The sequence below is a fragment of the Fulmarus glacialis genome, unplaced genomic scaffold (genome assembly GCF_000690835.1).
Source record: "Fulmarus glacialis isolate BGI_N327 unplaced genomic scaffold, ASM69083v1 Scaffold46331, whole genome shotgun sequence".
NCBI lineage: Eukaryota > Metazoa > Chordata > Aves > Procellariiformes > Procellariidae > Fulmarus > Fulmarus glacialis.
In genome coordinates this window covers 30-17,902 of record NW_009194321.1, presented here as the reverse complement: position 1 = coordinate 17,902, position 17,873 = coordinate 30, and the positions used below count along the sequence as shown (strand labels likewise).

General features: G+C 41.2%; 1 protein-coding gene across 1 annotated transcript; it reads left to right on the top strand.

Annotated features, from left to right (window-relative positions):
- Positions 1-2,271: 2,271 nt before the first annotated feature.
- Positions 2,272-16,742, top strand: LOC104071084 (chromosome unknown open reading frame, human C6orf58). The gene is made up of 6 exons (XM_009587725.1): positions 2,272-2,593; positions 6,859-6,945; positions 11,477-11,661; positions 12,838-12,971; positions 13,416-13,654; positions 16,182-16,742. The coding sequence occupies exons 1-6, from the start codon at positions 2,272-2,274 to the stop codon at positions 16,367-16,369; spliced, it is 1,155 nt and encodes a 384-aa protein (XP_009586020.1). The 3' UTR covers positions 16,370-16,742.
- Positions 16,743-17,873: the final 1,131 nt, after the last annotated feature.

Genomic DNA, 17,873 nt, shown 5'->3' with positions numbered 1-17,873 from the left:
AATTCAGCAGAGTCTGTCTAGTAGGCGTATTCTTGTTTTACTTTACTTACCATTTAGTGTTTAGCACAAACTTTTTTTTTTTATCAAATAGCTCAAAAATTGATACAGGATAAGCATTATGTCATTAATTTATCTTAATTCTTTATTATAAGCCTTTTGAGAAAGTATGTTTTTGCATCCAGACTAGTAATTCATGTTTGTATGCCTGCCCAGACTGGTGTTAATAGGGTCTACCTTTCTAGATGGCAGAGCAGGAGGACAGTTTTTCATGCACGATAAAGTTCCACGCAAAAAAGGAACCAGTCAATTTACTACATGTAATCTGCCATGAGGATGTAAATATATAGTATCTCTGTGAAAATGAAGGTGATTATTCACATCTCTTTACCTTAGGCACCTAAAGTGAAATCACTCAGTGATGGTAAAAATAACCCCTACTGTTACTCACTCCTTCATGTTCCCAACTAAAATTGCTGCCCTAGTGCGATTATGACTTTTGTGCCTTTTATTTCATAGAATCACAGGTCTCCTCCATATATCTTATGCCCTAGTTAATGCCTTTCAGTATCCTTGCTTTTCAAGGCCTTGTCGCCCATTACCTCAATTAGAGCCTAATATATATATATATAAAAACAACACAGTTCTTGACATTTATCCTCAGGATTATTTTATAGAATGTCTTCTTTCAAGAAAAATCAAGTACCTTGGAAAACATTTCTGAAAATATTATTTAAAAGTAGGTAAAAACAATATTGATTTTATTTGATCTAAAAGTATTTTTCTATGTCTAAAGCTAAACTTGTAATTTCAACTCCCTCTACAGTCAGTCAAGAGCAATACAGCTCTCAGTGGTGTATTTGAACCAGTTACATTCTGGACATGCCTGATTCTCTGCTTTGGCTATCGAGGGAATCTACATATCTAGGTTAATGTTTAAATGTCCACAGTTAGGTTAGATAAATCCCATCCATAGAAACTTAATGAAAGAACAACTTGATTATTTGAAAACTCTGTGAGGCAGTATGATTAGGAAAAGTGTTCTCAGATCTGTGCTAATATCTGTTGGGCACTGTTTTTCAAAAGCCTTTAGTTTCTTTCTCAGTAGTGGAGCCAAAAATAAAAAGTGACCATTGAAAAAGTATGCTATTTACTAGAAAGTCTCCTTAATAAGTAGAAAGGATGGAAAAATTTTGAATTGAACTGATACAGTTCTTTTAAATTTACTGTCAGAAGTTTGCAGTCAATTTTGACTTGCTCTCATCCAGGGTTCAAGGTACTTTAAGCACACAAAGCCCAACCAAAACTTGCAGAATTACTTCAAAGAAAATGGGCATTTGCAATTTTTCTCATGCGAAAGAAAGACTACAAAGATAAGAAATGATGTGTTTGTTTGCTGAGTGCTCTTTTGTAACCATTGCTTATCTGAGAAAAAGCAGCTGAAGATTATAAAGTCCTAGAAGTAGGTGAGGTGAAGGTAGCTGGACAGTTTCATTTTTGTTGGAGTGTAACTTAGACACCCATTTCATCAGTGGAGGGGTGGCCTTTGTATTCCCTTGGGAGTCTACAAGATCATGGAGGTTTAGTAGGAGACTTTAGGTCTTTATAATGACCATTTCCACACAAGACAAACAAACACTAAAAATACAGCTAACCAGGTGCTGCACGGCCTGCAACCAGGCTGATTTGGCTACTTCCAGTGCTTTTAGGATCTGAAGGCTGCAGGCAGTTGTCCCAAGGCCAAAAGACAAAGGTGCCAATGGCAGCGCCTGCCATATGTCACTGCTGCTCCTCGGTCGGTGCCTGGACCCCTCCTCAGAGCACCTCAGCCCTAACCTAACCCTGCCTGTGCCTGTTTTGGGGTCAGCTCTGCGGCATTGCTGTCCCTTCTTTACCCAAAGGAATTAGGCAGGGAAAGGGAAGGTGACAGTTAGTAAGAAACACAGGGAGAAAGAGGTTGATAACACGACTGTACAATCAGTGCTGTAGCACCTCAGCCTTTTGGGAGGGCGGGTATATGTCATGGGCAGCACAGATTTGGACATTTTATGGTCAGACTGATCCCTCTTAAACATCTGCTGCGGCTCCCCAGATCCCACAGGGAGGATAGAGCATTACTCACAGCTTGCTAATCTGGCAACTCCATGTCAGCGTCACTGGAAAGAGGGAAGGGAAACGGAGACCTCTGCGTCTGAGTCACCCTTTTTTGCCCAGCCCTCACCTTTCCTGATAAAAGCCCTGCAGCCACAAACACCTGGGTCACAAACCTTCACAATGCGGCCTTACTTTGGCATACCTGCTCTTCTTATAGTGACTGTTACCCTGAGTCCAGCAACTGCTGCAGCACAGAGTGAAAAAGATGCCACTGGAGAAGATGTCTATCCCCCTCTGTGGGACCTGGCCCCTGAAAACCTGCTGGATTTCCTAGTAAAGGACAACAAAATTGTCATCAATGCTTGGAACTATCAAGAACGACTGGGAGTGTATAAGAACTTGCTAAACTCTTCAGCCAAATATTTTACTGCCTTTGGACCCCGTAATTTTGGCAATATTCTCTGGGGACTACCGTTGCAGCATGGGTGGCAATTTCGTACAGGTATGAGTTAAGCTGCTGGAACAGCTAAGTGTTTACCAGACCCACTTTGGGTCATCCTTTGCAAGGTTTCTGCCTCGCAAGCCCAGTATAGCCTCAGATGGTGTAAATTTTGACGTACTGAGCTAAGCTGCCGATTTGAAAGAGAAATCCTGAATGAAGGGAACACCATTCCCTTGCTCAGCAATAGCTGTTAAACTTCCTGATAGGAAACAGGACTGGTCAGAATCCAGAAGATCTGTGATTTATATGGGCAATATTTCAGTTAGCTGAAAATCTTTGAAAAGATATTCCCAGTTGCTCCAATTTACAATAGGTAAATTTTAGGTGTTGCACTCTGCAGTGCTGTTCTTAAATTGTTAACTGATAGGCTTTTTTTGGTTGTTAATGTTATGATCCTTTATCAGTGGTTTGAGTTTCATTTCTAACACAGATAGTCGGAAGTCCACCTTTCCCTCTGAGACTTTGTTTCCATTTGCCATTTTTGATCAGTTTAGGAGTAGCCTCATTATTTTCTAAATATGTTTTTTACGAGAATTAAAGTTTGTTCTGTTTGTTGGGGTTTTTGTTTTGTTTTGTTTTGTTTTTTTAAATTGTGTCCAAATTCTAATGGCTTATCCCCCAAAAGCTGGTTGTTATCTGGGACGGTCACTCTTGTTTGCTTGTTGGCCACGCCAGGGAAGCAGACACAGAAACACATGTGAAAGGTCCTTTGAGGCTAAGGCTGCAGTATCTTATTGAGGGCTTTATCAGAGGACGTGTTCTCCCACACGCTGCTTCACACACAGCTTGCAGTGAAGCTTTCCATTCAAAGCTGGAGTTGACTTGCCTTGTTCTACCAACTGGGAGAGGTGGGAAGAAAGGAATAATAGTCAATGATGTTTTCAGGAACTTGTGCCTGGTGGTAACCAGGCGTAAGCAAATGCATCTATCTGCCTGTTGTTTTCTTTATTGGTTGCAATCTGTAGTTTCGTGAGGTGGTGGTTTGGCTGAAGCTGTATGTTTGGAAGAAGCAGAGGCGCTGCAGCTGGTGGTGAAGGAAGGCTGCCAGCATTTAGACACACCTAATGGAAAATTAACTGCTAAGTCAAAATGAGGAAAAGGAGGAAAAGGAGGTAGAATAAGCAAAATCCAAGAAGGCAACTAGCTGGCAAACAGACAGCAGCAAGAAGAATTTGATTGGAGTTTAGACAACCTTTTTCCTCTTTCCACTCTTTATGAAGAGGATGGCTGGTGCAGCAGGAGAGCTGATCCAATGTGTGGCAGAGGCAAAGATGACTGGATGCAGAAGCTACGTTTGAGTGGTGAGCTGCTGGAAACGATCTAGTAACGTAGGGTGGCCTCATCCACAAAGTGAAGATGTGTCTGGTTGCAGTGGCAGTTCCCAAACAGAGATGAGGAACATGGCGGGTGAGAGGAAGATGTGCACCTGGTTGCACAGACAGGTAAAGACCTACTGCCACCGGCCAAAGAGTCATAGACTGGTCCTTAGGCAAGGAGATATATTTTTGAAATTACATGATCAGAAGGTTGAAAAAATAGTAGAAGGAGAAATATCACATGGCTGGAAAGAGTTTAATAGTAAAAAATGTGAGAAGTTGAAAGATAAGTGGATAATGGGGAAAGAAAGACATAATTTTGGTGCGTACAGTAGTGAGGCTAGCAACTGGCTAAACCTAATGCAGATAGGCAGCTCGGCTAGGTTCGTGAGGAATGACTGAAGCATTTGTGTATCAACATAATAAGCTTGGGCAAGCAAAAGCAGGATTTGAATTCATGGTGCAGGACAGCAGATCCCTGAAAATGCTACAAAATTTTTTGCATGAACAATCCTTTCTGGTCATGAAAGTTATGTTGCTTGAGAAAATATTTTTATGGATATGGTCCTATATAAACCATAAAGAGCAAGTGAAGCTACTATTTAATAAAAGTGGTACAAAGATTTGCAATAATCTACTCATGGACATAAAATCAGTAATTTGCCTAAATTTACAGTAGAGAGAATGATGTTGAGACAGCATGCCTGATAAGAATGAGATTGTGGATATAAAAATTGTCACTTGGGAAATGGAGCTAAATTGAGAGTGCTACCTACACAGACAGAGGAAACTGGATAGTCTTTACCCCCACTGTACTTCTGTATGTCAGAAGCACAAATCCTGGAGCAAGATTTAAGAAAGATTTAAGAAAGATTCAGGTGGTATTGTATGTCCAAAGAGTAGGAAAGGTCATACCTGTGTTTAAGAAGAAGGAAAAATGGGATGAGGACACAAAAATATCTATTTCTCTTACATCAGCAGTAGATGAGACATCAGAATAAGTACAGAGGAAGGAGTATTTAAAGACATGGAGCTAAATAGAAAAAGGGATAGAGCGCAGCTTATGTGAATTGAAGGTAGATTGTGTCAGACTAACTAGATATTTTTCTTTTATGGTATAATTAATGTTTTACCATAAGTCCAGAAATACATTTCCTCCCTTTGTATAATCAAAGCATAGAATGAAAGTTTTTAATGACACTTTACAAAATAAGAATGAAAAGGGGACTTTCAAATCTGGTAAGGGAGCACCTAAAGGAGAGTTTAGTGATGAGTGTTGCTAAGGGAAGTTTACAGCTAAATGGAGGATATGCTCAGACTTCTTCAACTGTCGTTCTTGAAAACAACTGCTTTTAGCTTTTTCACTAACAACCTTGCCACAAAATATAGCAGAGAAATCTTGCTGATGAGGTTGCACATAGCTGCTAATGACATACGGCTGGGAGGCACTGTCAATACAGAGAAAGACTGAGATAGCTTGGGTAGACCTGAAGACTGAAATAACAATCATGTTAAGCACAGGGAATAGAAATAGCAGAGACGACAAACCTCGGGTGTAGACTTGGCAGTAGGGTTAGTGCTTCCAGCTCCAAGTAATTTATACATGTCTTATAATTATCACTGATACTGCCCGGGACTCTTCATTTTCCCAGAACACCTAGGTAACAATCTCCAGTAAATCTCATGTGCAATTCTTCTGCGATACTTTGTCTTCTTTTTGTCCTTTTCCTTTATCCTTCCCATTCATCCCCTTTGCACACCAGTGAACTACTGTTGCCTATTTCTGATGCCCTGTGTCAAAGTAGAATATTGAAAAAAAAATGTTTTTGTAAATATTAAAAAATATCATTTTTCATTAAAAAAATCCGGTTGAACTGCATCGTCACCACTGCAAGTTCATGCTCTCAGTGCTCTGCTACTGAAAGATACAGGCTGGAGCAGCCAGCATGCCCCAAAGCACAAGCTCTGTCCAGTCATTTCTGGAGGATAATTAGGATAATCTGTATGCACAAGGTTCATGATCATCTCTTCTTCTCAAGTAAAAAGTATCAGAAAATTTGGTTTGTTTTTTAAAGAATATAATGAGGCTTAGTTCTAATCTGACAGAAATGACAATGTTGGCATTCAGCTGACTCGTCAGAGAGTAAGTGTTCTGCAGGGCAGAGTTTGGGAGCTTCTGGAATAGCTCAAGTCATTGGACCTGACCATGGTAATTTCACGTCATACACTTAAAGCAGACTTCCTGACTCAATATGTGACTAATTACCACATAATGTACATGTACATGCAGGAATTAGGCTATTTCTCCACATCACATGCTAAAAGTAAAATATGCCTTACGTGCTGTCACGAATAATTGTGAAATGTCTTGCATGTTTGCTACAGCACAGATGCTTGAAAACCCTGCTAATCAGGTACAACAACATTTGCATGCTTAGCTTCACGGTAAGGCCATGTTTCTATGCATCATTAAACTGGAAGGGATTCTGTATCACACAACCCAATTAGGTGAGACAATTACTGGCACATTTAGTTTGTGCTATTCTGCTCGTTAAGTAGCTCTCCTACACTAGCAGTCCTGCATCTATTCAAAATGATGCATCAGCTATGCATGTGTTTATGTCTGTATGTGCATGTATATTTATATCTCCATAAAAATACTGCGATGTCCTACCTGCAGACAGTTCCATAAATTCTCAAAATACATTTACAGTGAGGAATAAATTGAACTGTAAAACACAATCAAATTACTATGCACTGCATGAAGTATTGACTGAGAAATTCAACTACTCTAGGAACGGTAGTTTATGAAGCAAAACAACAGTAATTGTTCTGCTTCTCTGAGCAAAATTCTGCATGCTTTACTCCTATATATTTTTTTCATCTCAGTGGGATTTCTTGTGCGAAAAAGATTGAGAAGTATTTGGTGTATTATTTCATTTGATTCAGGCAGATTAGCAGATCCTTCCAGTGTGACTTCCTGTGGCTATGAAGATGGAGACCTCCTGTGCATATCTGTAAGAAGCTGGTGGTCCTGTAAGTATACGCTATTACACTGTTCTTCTCTGAAATATGATTAGTGTCCTAGAAGGCAATTTAGAATCTTTCTTCCCCTTAGACTTCTGTATTACAAAATAATTCCAGTGCTACCTAATTCTCCATTGAAAACTTGCAGCAAGACACCTAAGTGTGAGTGAGTAAATAAAAGTTAATTGACTTTGATAACTTATTTGAGGAAGGAAAAAAACGCAAATTTTCAGCCTTAAAAATGTTTACACTGCAAAAATGCATGTAAAAACACGTGGGAAACACCATGATGGGTATCTGTATCGGTAGACATTTGTAGAAATTACAGTTTTCAATTACTCCAGAGCAGATATGTTCAGTTTAGATGCTAGTACTTCAAACTAAAACTTAGTGTGAGAATGTCAAGCAGGAATCTTTGTGGTTCTTGCATCACCCTCAGTGATACAAATCTGACAGGACTTTTCTGCCTTCGGTTGCACCTCCACAACTTCACTGTGGTCAGTAGAATGAAATAAAGGGAGACTTTGTGCCCACGATATCCAAATAACTTCATTACCTTCATTGCACTGACAACACTTATCCAGCAGGCTTTTAAGTACCCAGCTGAAACTCAGTTAATACTTTCACCTGGTGTGCATGAGCTATCAGACAATTTCTGTTCTCTTTAATATTGGCTTTGGAGTTCTAGTAGGCTGAAATTCTGGGGTTTTTTTCATTATTCCAATAAGTAGCCACAAACTGAAGACAGAGAGAAGTGTAAAGATCTGAATTTCCAATGTCAATGCCACTGACATTTTCAATGTTTTCCTCAATGTCTCTAAAAATACACATCAAGATAATTCAGTCTTCCAGAAAATGGAAACATCCAAAATTCCTGGATACTTTTGATAATTCAGGCCATTCATATGTTGCCCTGTTGAACTGGAGGGATCAAGTTAATACATGGTTTCTCTTAGCCTGAGAGACACAAGAATTTCATTTTTAAAAAAGTATATCATAGGTGTAATGGGAGAATGGGTCTATCCATTACACCTAAGCAAATATGCATTGCAGGAAGCAGTATCATCTCAGTGATGGTGGTATCAAATTTGGAACCACCTTTGCACTTGGCAGTGCAGAGAAAAGGCAAAGTGACAAACTCTACTGAAGGACCAGCTGTGAGATAACTCAGCCATATGTGCTGTTGGCATCACTGCTGGTAGATGTGGCAGAGGACCTTATCCTCCTGTGGGACATAAGGGTAAGTCCACTGCCGGGATCATGGGAGAAATAATAATGTGTGAGACAGGATACTGTAACCAGGTTTTTACATAGAAAGGAAAAAAACAGTTGTATCCACTTTTAGCTAAGAGCTTTGCAGAAAAGGAAAGGAAGTGAGAAGGGCAACGAAGCTGGTGAAGGGTCTAGAGAACAAGTCTTATGAGGAGCGACTGAAGGAACTGGGACCGTTTAGTTTGGAGAAGAGCAGGCTGAGGGGAGACCTTATCATGCTCTACAACTACCTGGAAGGAGGTTGTAGCGAGGTGGGTGTTGGTCTCTTCTGCCAAGTAACTAGTGATAGGACGAGAGGAAATGGCCTCAAGTTGTGCCACGGGAGGTTTAGATTGGACATTAGGAAAAACTTCTTTACTGAAAGAGTGGTCAGGCCTTGGAACAGGCTGCCCAGGGAAGTGGTTGAGTCTCCATCCCTGGAAGTATTTAAAAGACGTGTAGATGTGGTGCTTAGGGACATGGTTTAGTGGGCATGGTGGTGTTGGGTTGACAGTTGGACTCGATGACCTTAGAGGTCTTTTCCAACCTTCATGATTCTATGATTCTAAGTGATCTGGAGTGCCACATGCAACTCAAGGGTATCCATTTATTGTTGCACAGGGCAGCCCAATGAATAACACTTGTAGCATCAATAGAAAAAGCACTAATACTACAGTGCTCACTGTCTCAAGTGCAAGAACATGTGTAGGCTATTTCCCTCTGTCCCTCTTTTTACAGTCAGTGTCTATACGGAAATAGCCTCTTCAAACAACAGTGCATACCTACATTTCCACAGAGTTCATCTTGCAAAACAATCTTTTTCTGAGCGCATGAAAAAACATAAACAACAGTTAAATTTTCTCATTTGATAAATCAAAAACATTTAATTAATTTGCCTACACCCAAACTGAGTAATATATTCCATCTCGTCCAGTAGAATCCCCCAAAGGATGTTTTTGTTTCCATTATTCAAAAGCTGAATGAACACATTATTCTTAAAAAACCTAAAATTTACTTTTTATCTGATCTGGGTCAAAGTCAATATTTTTAGACTCCAATTTTTTTTCCTGAAACTGGAACTCTGACTCTTTTGGAAAGTTTGTCTTCTATTTTTTCAGAAACAGAACTGACAGATAGGATGGGGCGGGGAGAAGACAAGCCTGACCTATAGATTACAATCACTACTTGTATCTAAAGGCAATAAAATGATGGAATTCTTTTTTTAAGGAGGTAAAAGGCCTTGTAAGTCCTCCAGTTTAAATCCTCGTTCCCTTCCTCGGGAAGGGAAAGCCTCACGTTATTTTTCCTGTAGCACATTTTCCCTCCATCGCTTCTGTCCCTCAATCCTTCAGCTTCCCTGCTGTCCTGTCACAAGTCCCCCTTCCACCAGAGCTCAGCGAGCACCTCTGCCCCTTCCCTGCCACACGAGCGCTTTCTTGTAGAGGCCCTTGGAATGAAGCTTCTGGCTGTAAGCCAGCGATTAAATGTGTATATCTTCAAGTATTCCAAGACGTAAGCATAGAGTAAATTCAAAATGTAAATTTAGAGTAAAACCAAAGCTCACTGTGATACTCACTACTAAGCTCACTTTCTTGTCTCTGTGGGTGACTAGCACTAGGTGGTCCATGGAAAGGTGTCCCATGCAGTGACAAGTAAGAAGGGTCATTGCATAGCCCTGTGCAAGCAGGGGACCTTCCTGGAACAGAAACCACCGCCTTTACTTTCTCAGTGTTTGCGTTCCCCCTCTTCACTTCTAAACACTGCACGTTTGCATGATACCAATTTTGTTGCCTCCAGAAAATGTATAAACTCAGCCTTGATTTACCCTATTGCAGTAGGAGCATGCAAAAAGTCTTTCAGACTGCACAGAAATGTCTCTTACGTTTGTTACATCTGAGGATGTAAGCGGTTTCAGGCGGCCTTCAGGGCTGCCCTCTCTGGCAGGAGTAGTCATACAAAGCCAGGAATGAGCTTAAACCAGAAACTCACATTTAATACACCCCAAGACGTATGACACTCCCTGCTTAAGAAGTTCAGTCCTTTTTGCCTAGAATAATATTCAGTATATTCCTTTCCTGCATTGTTTTCTGCCCTCTGAGTCGCCCAAGCAGGTATAAATATGTAATATATGCAAGTCCATTTAAAAGAATGTAAGTACTTTCTGATGTGAAATCAGAAATGAGAAGATTTCAACACTTCTCAGGAAAACAGTGAACAGAAGCAAGATCCAGCTTAGCAATGACTCCCAGTGCGACACTGTCTTCTTGTCACTTGGGACTTTTCCTTTGCTCTTCTGACTGGCCATACACTTCCTCCTGAATTCCCAGCTAGGCCCACATACAGGAGGTGGAACAAAGGTTTCCCATGAGTAGGACAGGGATACATGGTAGGTGGTCAGGTTTTGATGACTTTGGTCCTCACTGCTGGGACTGTGTACGAAATTCCTAGGCACTCTGTGGCCCTGAGCAAATGACCTCTCAGCGCAGCGGCTCAGGAGCACCCACCCAAGAGGGAGAACAGCTCGTCTCCAGGCTCTTCTTCACTGAAAGTTATTAAACTTTATTTCTACAAAGACGACACAATTAAGAGGAGAATTTAAAATCCTCCTTTTATATAAATATATATCAAATAGCCTTATTTGATATATATTGATGGAGATGTGGTCTGGCACAGGTGAGAACTGAACCTGGGTTTCCTACATGCTGGGTCTGACTGCTCCAACTTATGGATCAGACCAAAAGAAGCCATCATCCTAAAATAAATCTAAGCAAACAAACTGAGGTAATTTCCAAGAAGTTTTCAGTGAGCAAAATCTTTTTTAAAAGCAAAATCAGTATTTTCCAGTAAAATATCACATATTCCTTTCTTATACGCCTAAGATGCACAGAAGAGTTTTTTTTAACGAAAACAATATTCATGGAGTACCCCTTAGACTTTCTGTACTTAGTTTGCAATTAATATTTGAAAGACTTTTGATGTCCTGTCTGTGACAACCTAGAAAGATCTAACTTTTTTCAGTTGTTCGTCCTTTCCTGCAAAGTATAGCACACTGTCAGCTCATGCAAGGCTATTAAAGAAAAATATATAAATGAATCTTACAAATCGTACCTAAATCAATGCAGATATAATCATTAGTGCATTTCAGCATATATGTCCCACTGCTGAACACAGTTGTATCAGTGGCAATTTGAAATGGTTGCATTTGCTGTGGGAGAGTTTTCATTTTTCTATGCAGGAATTTTTCATTTGCTTGTGGTTAACACCTCCACCTTTTTAATTATTGTTACAGGTATGAACTACTACCTGGCTGTCATACCCTTTCTGGGGGCAGTGGAGGCTGGCCTCTTTGGGCAGCTGCAGTACGAGATAGAAATATTGCCACCAGAGGAGCAAAGAGCGGATTTCTGCTATAGTGTTGCTGACTGTCGGTCTCGCATACCCAAGCTCATGGATGAGTGGAAGGCCTATTTTGAAGTAAATAATTTTTTTTTTTTTTTCATATTTCTAATAATTTTCTATTACTTTTTAAAACTATTATTACTGTTATTTGTAAGATTCAGAGAGCTTGGTTTGCTTTCAATAACAGCTTGATATAAAAGTAACAAGCAGAAAAAATGAAAAGCATGACATAAAGTGAGTCAGAGATAAGAAGGCCAGGATTTTTACAGGTTATGGATTTTTTTCCTTCCTTTAAGATAATTTTGTATTTTAGAGTCTGTCCCAAGAGACTGTTTTGTTAACAGTTATATTTGTATTCTTGCTATAATGCTTATGCTAGCAATGCAAAGTGAACATGCGAGATAGAACATTACCCTTGAGAAATGGCCTTGCGTTGGTTTTATATGGTTCACTGATTCCTCTGAACATCTAAAAAACTGAAAATGCTGAAACTACATTCAGAAGGACACTTATTTATGCAAGTAGATATTCTCTTTCCTCCTCATTCAGCTGTTCCCTAATCCTAAAGATGACAGTATTTCTTACTTCATAAATTCAATAACTATTTTTATAGATAGACTTCTATATTCAGCATTTTTGTTGGTAGTCAAATAATTGATAATGATCAGAAAATTTAAACCATAAGTCCCCCTTAGCAACTGTGAGTGAAGGTAGAGGTTTTAGGAGCAAGACTGGATTTGTTTTCTTAAGATTATTTTTCCTAAGCAGTATGTTTCAGAAGTTATTATAAAAGATCTACTCCTCAAACAGCCATAATGATAATCATTAAGAATAATTTTCTTATTTTCTGAAAATCTCCAGCAAGTTGTGGCCGAAAGAGTATAAACAGGTTTTCAAGGAATCCAGTATTTCAGTACGGAAGCTTCCATGGCACTCAGATACAAAAGTCCACTGAATTATTGTGACAGAATACTTAGATTATGTGGGTAAAACCCTCGCTCTGTTGAAGTCAAAGAACAGTTAACTTCAGTGGGGATACATATTCACTTTATAAATCTATATCAATCATCTTTTTCTCCCTATGTCAGACATTATAGTTACTTACAAAGCAGCACATTCTAACTATTCAAAAGCAATTTTCCTTAGCTTGCAAACTTACTATTTTGTGAGGTGTGTGCGTAAGTCTGAAAAATTCATCGGGTTTAAACCACCACCCCGTTTCTCTGCCTTTTTTCCTCCCTGTTGCTGCAGTATCTGTTGTCTACAGAACACAAAGCCGTGAGCCCTGCAACCTTCTCCTCCTTCAAACTGGATGATGCCCTCCGTCTCATGTGGAGGGCGCACGTCGCCTCCATTGCTTACGCGCTGCCCAGGTTCCAGGACGGGTACGGGGACGAGAGAGGTGGCCAAGGGGGATCTTCCCACCTGCATGCCTCTTTAGAAGGATAGTATCTGAACAAAGTCCGCGTGAGCTTTCCTACTTTAGACCTCTACTCGTTAGGCTCTGCTCTTACTTCTGCTCTCTTGGAGCATGGGATGACCAGCGAGAGATGGCTGCCCAGGTTGCGATGGGTGGGCTGCGGGCTTAACATGAGACGCTGATCCCTCCCTGGGAGCCAGGGCCCGAGTCAGGAGCTGCCTCGTCTGGCCAGAGGCAGCGATGCCAGGAGAGATTACGTGTAAAGTGCTGACGGCGGCTTTAAGTCACTGTGGCTCTGAGACCGCTCAGGATTTTATACCGAACAAAACATCTCTGGGAAAAATGATAGACTAATGTGTTCTACAGTGGATTTCAATCACCTGTTACATTTTTATTTTATCTCTTTCAGCTTAAAATATCTCTCTGATCCCGAAGCAAATTTCGGTGAAGACTGGGCTAATGCTGTAGATTTCATTGCAGCCACACACTTCTCTACAGATTTACAGACCACAAACAACTTCCAGGCTTTCCTGCCCCAGAGGATGCTCGTTGAAGGGGATGTCCTCCCATCCATTAGTGATTTCAGTCCACAACAAAATAGCGTCCTGCTTTCACTGAGAGCTCTTCACAAAGCAAATCAATTAACAGGTATGAGCCTGAATACAGATGTCTGTAATCCATACATATTTAATATCTTGTTCTCTGTTTCTCCACATTTCTCCACATGAACACACTGATTTTTGATATGCAATAGCATAAACATTTCCTAGAGACTAACAATAAAGCAGTACAGCTAAAACTAGAGCTATAAGTAAACAACACACCAGAGAGCAAACGCAGCAATGGGATGCTGACGATACGCGGTGAGCATTTCACAGGATGCATCGTTTGTTGGAGCAGATGATCTTACTTTTTTATCTCCAGTTTTCACAGTAACTTTAAAAACGCAGACACTAGTTTGTGTTTCACCAGTTAAAGCTGAAACCATTAAAGCTGTAAATGAAATTATTAGATCAGTTGAGGTCATTACAAAAAAATGGTCAAATGATTGTGAACAACAGTTTGTGTGTCCGCAGGTGCTCTGGTTTTGTTTTTTGGTTTTGCCTCAGTCTTTGGTTTACAGAGAATATCATCTGTCCCAGCAAAACTGTATGCTTAGGCAATGCTGGCTTCATCACCTTCACTAAAATAAGTTGTGCATCACCATCCAGTGGTGAGACACAGAATTACACTCTGCTGAGGTTTCAGTTCACTCGTAGATCTTGCTGGGTTGGATATTTTTGTTTGTTCTTTGTGAAGGAAAGTTATTTTGAATCTTTAAATGAAAATACAGTATAAAAATATACACTAAATAACTAATATCCAGACTTATGGCATTTGTTTTGTGATCTTCTTCTGTCTATTCATTTCAGTGAAAATTCTCTCACTAGCTGTATTTTTAGCTGAAAAAGGCTGTTTAATGAAGCTATTCAGTGTTACAAAAGAGCATCCTCACATCACAGAGTGTTCCCTTTACACCTTCCACATAGCACGAGGGGTGCCTCGTGGTCTGAGTAAGGGTCTTAACAGCACTATCCCATAGACTGTAGTCTATGACACAGTTCCGGGTCCCCCTGAACTGGAGGTCCCCCCCTCCAGGAGGGGAGGGGGGCACAGCAAGGAAAAGCACGACCAGCAGGGCAGCAAGGAGGGAGCAGAGCACCAGGGCAGCAGAGCAGACAAGGGCAGCGCTGCAGGGAGAGAGGAAAAGCAGCACGGATGCTGAACATGGTAGAGGGAAGGAAAGAGAGGGATGAAGAAGTTTCGTGCAGGTGCAGCCATAATGAAGTCCGCCCTTGCTCTGCAGGTGGGACATTTCCCTGACTCTGCTTTGAAGGGATAGGCTTTGCCTTCAGCTGAGAGTTAAATGCTAGCTACCTCGACCTGGTGACTGCTTTGCAGATCAGGAAAGGAGCTTTAAACTAAATTTGACTTGGGTCTGGATCCACAGCCTCCGTGGGGACCTGAAACACTAGATCTTATTGCTACAAAACTCAGATGACAAAATGCTACATGCTGTTTTTGTAAAGTCAGATTCCTCAAACTTTTAAGTACATCCTGTGAGATGTGAGTCCTCTTCTGATGCTGCAAACTTCAGCTGCAGATAGAGGGTCTCAGCACCTCTTAGGACACGACCCTGTCCAACACAGAGTGAGATTTGGTTTCTTGATTCAGAGTTTGATTACTATTTTCCTCTAGCTGCCTCTGCCAGTCCAGGGGGGACCTGTATCGAGAGAGTGCTGTGCTACCTCTAAAGCTTCTCGACTCATGGACAGTCAGAAGCTTTACTTTTTATGCTCTGCCCCTCGCCAATATCCAAAGGCAGAACAGCAGATGCCTTGTTATTCAAAACCTTTCCTGCTGTCCTCACCTTTCCTGCGGTCCTCCTAGGCAAGAGGACCGTTTGCTGCCTTCTCCTCTTAACTCCTTATCTCCCTTGTACAATACCGTGCAAATTCAGTTCTTCACTCTCGCCAGTTTTATACAAAAGCGTGTTTTGCAGGAGAATAAACTCCTCTTGGTTTTCTAGTAGACTTTTTTTGACCCTCAGATTTCCTGTGTGGACCCTTTATCAACCATAAAGATCAGCACTGAGAGGAGTGGGGAGCAGGCAATGACTGTCTTGCAAACTGGTGCTAATGCTGGACTGGTCAGGCACGCTTCCTAGAAAGCCACTGCTCATTGCCTGGATAAAAGTATTAGGATCATTTGCTTCTTTAACTTGAGGCCTTAGCTGGCAGAAGTGCAAATACTTCGTTGACTTAGAGTAAAAACAAAGACATGTATGATTATAACTACCAGGCCACTGCTTCATAAGCCATGAAGCTATGTGCAATTGCGGAACAAGACCTTAACATGCATCTTCAATCATTTTGACTTGCAACACTGGTGACAAGGGAACAAGCCTGGTTGTCTATCAATACAAAGGATCCTGAGCTGAATGAATGGCCCGTGTCTCCCTACAGAGTTGTAGGCAATTATTACCCCATCGGCACGTTCCACCTTTGTCTACATTTCACTGTCCACAGGAGAGTGGTGGGTGTTTGTCGCCAGACACGCGCTTCATCCCTTGTGTGCCGTGAGCTGCGTGTGTTCCATGTTAATTTGACAATGTCACGTTGTGTTTCTTTCCAAGGAGGATTGCTGCTAAAGCTCTGGCAAAAGGCTATGTCTACTGAAGCAGGAAGAAAATTGGGCCAAAAACTGATTGAAGACTTGGTTTCGAGCCAGAATTTTGACCCAGTGGGAATATATAATGATTTGAAAGGAGTGGATTTGACAGCGCCCAGTTTCTTGAGAAAAAGCAGTTCCAACATTGATTGATTTAATCTTTTAGCAGATATGTGTCTGGTAATCTGGCCTTGGTAATTTCTTATAGCAGGATTTCCTGAGTAGCCGTGTGTGCATCTCTCTCACACGGAATCAATATTTTTATCCTTAACTTTCCTAATTAGCTCATTTGTTTAACTCATTTCCTTATAAATAAAATGCCTCACAGAAAATCTTACTTTATTGCTTTTTTTTACTTTATAAATAATATATCATTACTGGAGAGAAAATTAAATAAAGGCAAATTATATTCTGTTTCAGACTGGTTTTTTCCCCGTATACAGTGATCCCACCAGATGTGTAATTACTCAGGTCCTTGATGGTCTAACAGATGATCATCCAAAACTTTCTTTGAAGTTCTGATCCAAAACCAATTCTTCGACTGTTTCCCACCAAAGTCGTTATTTTGCAGAACAGCTGCAATCAAATTTGAAGCTTTCAGGCTTATCAGATTAAATACTTGAGTACAGATGGGTGCCCTCGGTATGCTGCTTTGCAACAAGTGCGTGCTCATGCGGTACTGCGGAGCCAGTCCTGAGAAGTCCTGAAGCAAATGAGCTTATTTTGTAGCAGTTCTTACGTGGCCAACAGAGATTTCTGGTATTTGATTCATTTCACTTACCTCAAGAAAACATTGATCTATCTTTCAATTTATGCAATTACATAGTCTGTATAGCCACAGGTTGTTTTTCTATTCCCCCATGTCTAACCCTTCTTGTTGCAGCTCGTCATTCATTAGATTTGGTTACTGACGAAGAGATGTGTTCATACTCTGTGTCCTCGCAGCACCTGGCATACTCAGACCCAAGTGCTGGTCCTGGTCTTCTGGGTGATAACACATACTGGGAATTAATTACAACAACTTGGCATCAGAGGTTGTGAGGAAGCGGCACAAGGTGCCTGCAGGCAGCCAGGGGTTGAAGTTTCTTAAGAAATCTGCCGACCTGGATCCTCCATCCTTACGAAGACTTCCCCCAGAGAGTAGGCATGGCTGGAGCTCCGTTTGCGTGGTGGAGAGCAGAGGATGGCAACACAGCCGGTGCCTGCTGCATCTGGTCAGATTATAGCTTGCACTACAGCGTAGTTAAGAACAACACAAGCCTTAGACTCGTAAGTCAAAAGAAGGGAAAGCAGCTTTGCTTTGCCACCATTTTAGGTCTGCTGCACAGTTTCGGCTGTACCTAGCATCTCAGTTGGTAACTCTGTCCCATACTCCTCACTCGGAAGGAGAGATGCCTGTGCCACTTGCTCTTTTGCTGGAGCACATGCTTTCACTCTGATGCACTCACGTACTACATGGTATTTGTAGCCAGCATAGCGATAGCCTTCCTGACACACGTACAACAGTCAAAGGTGTGCCACGGACGTTAGGGGTGAGATTTGGCCTGCCAGCTTTTCCCCCAGCACCAGAGTGGCGGAAAGAAGCTCTCGCAGCCTCGGTAGCAGCTGAGCAAGGGCCCTTCCAGCAGGGCCCCTCCGGCAGCCACCTTGCGAGGCT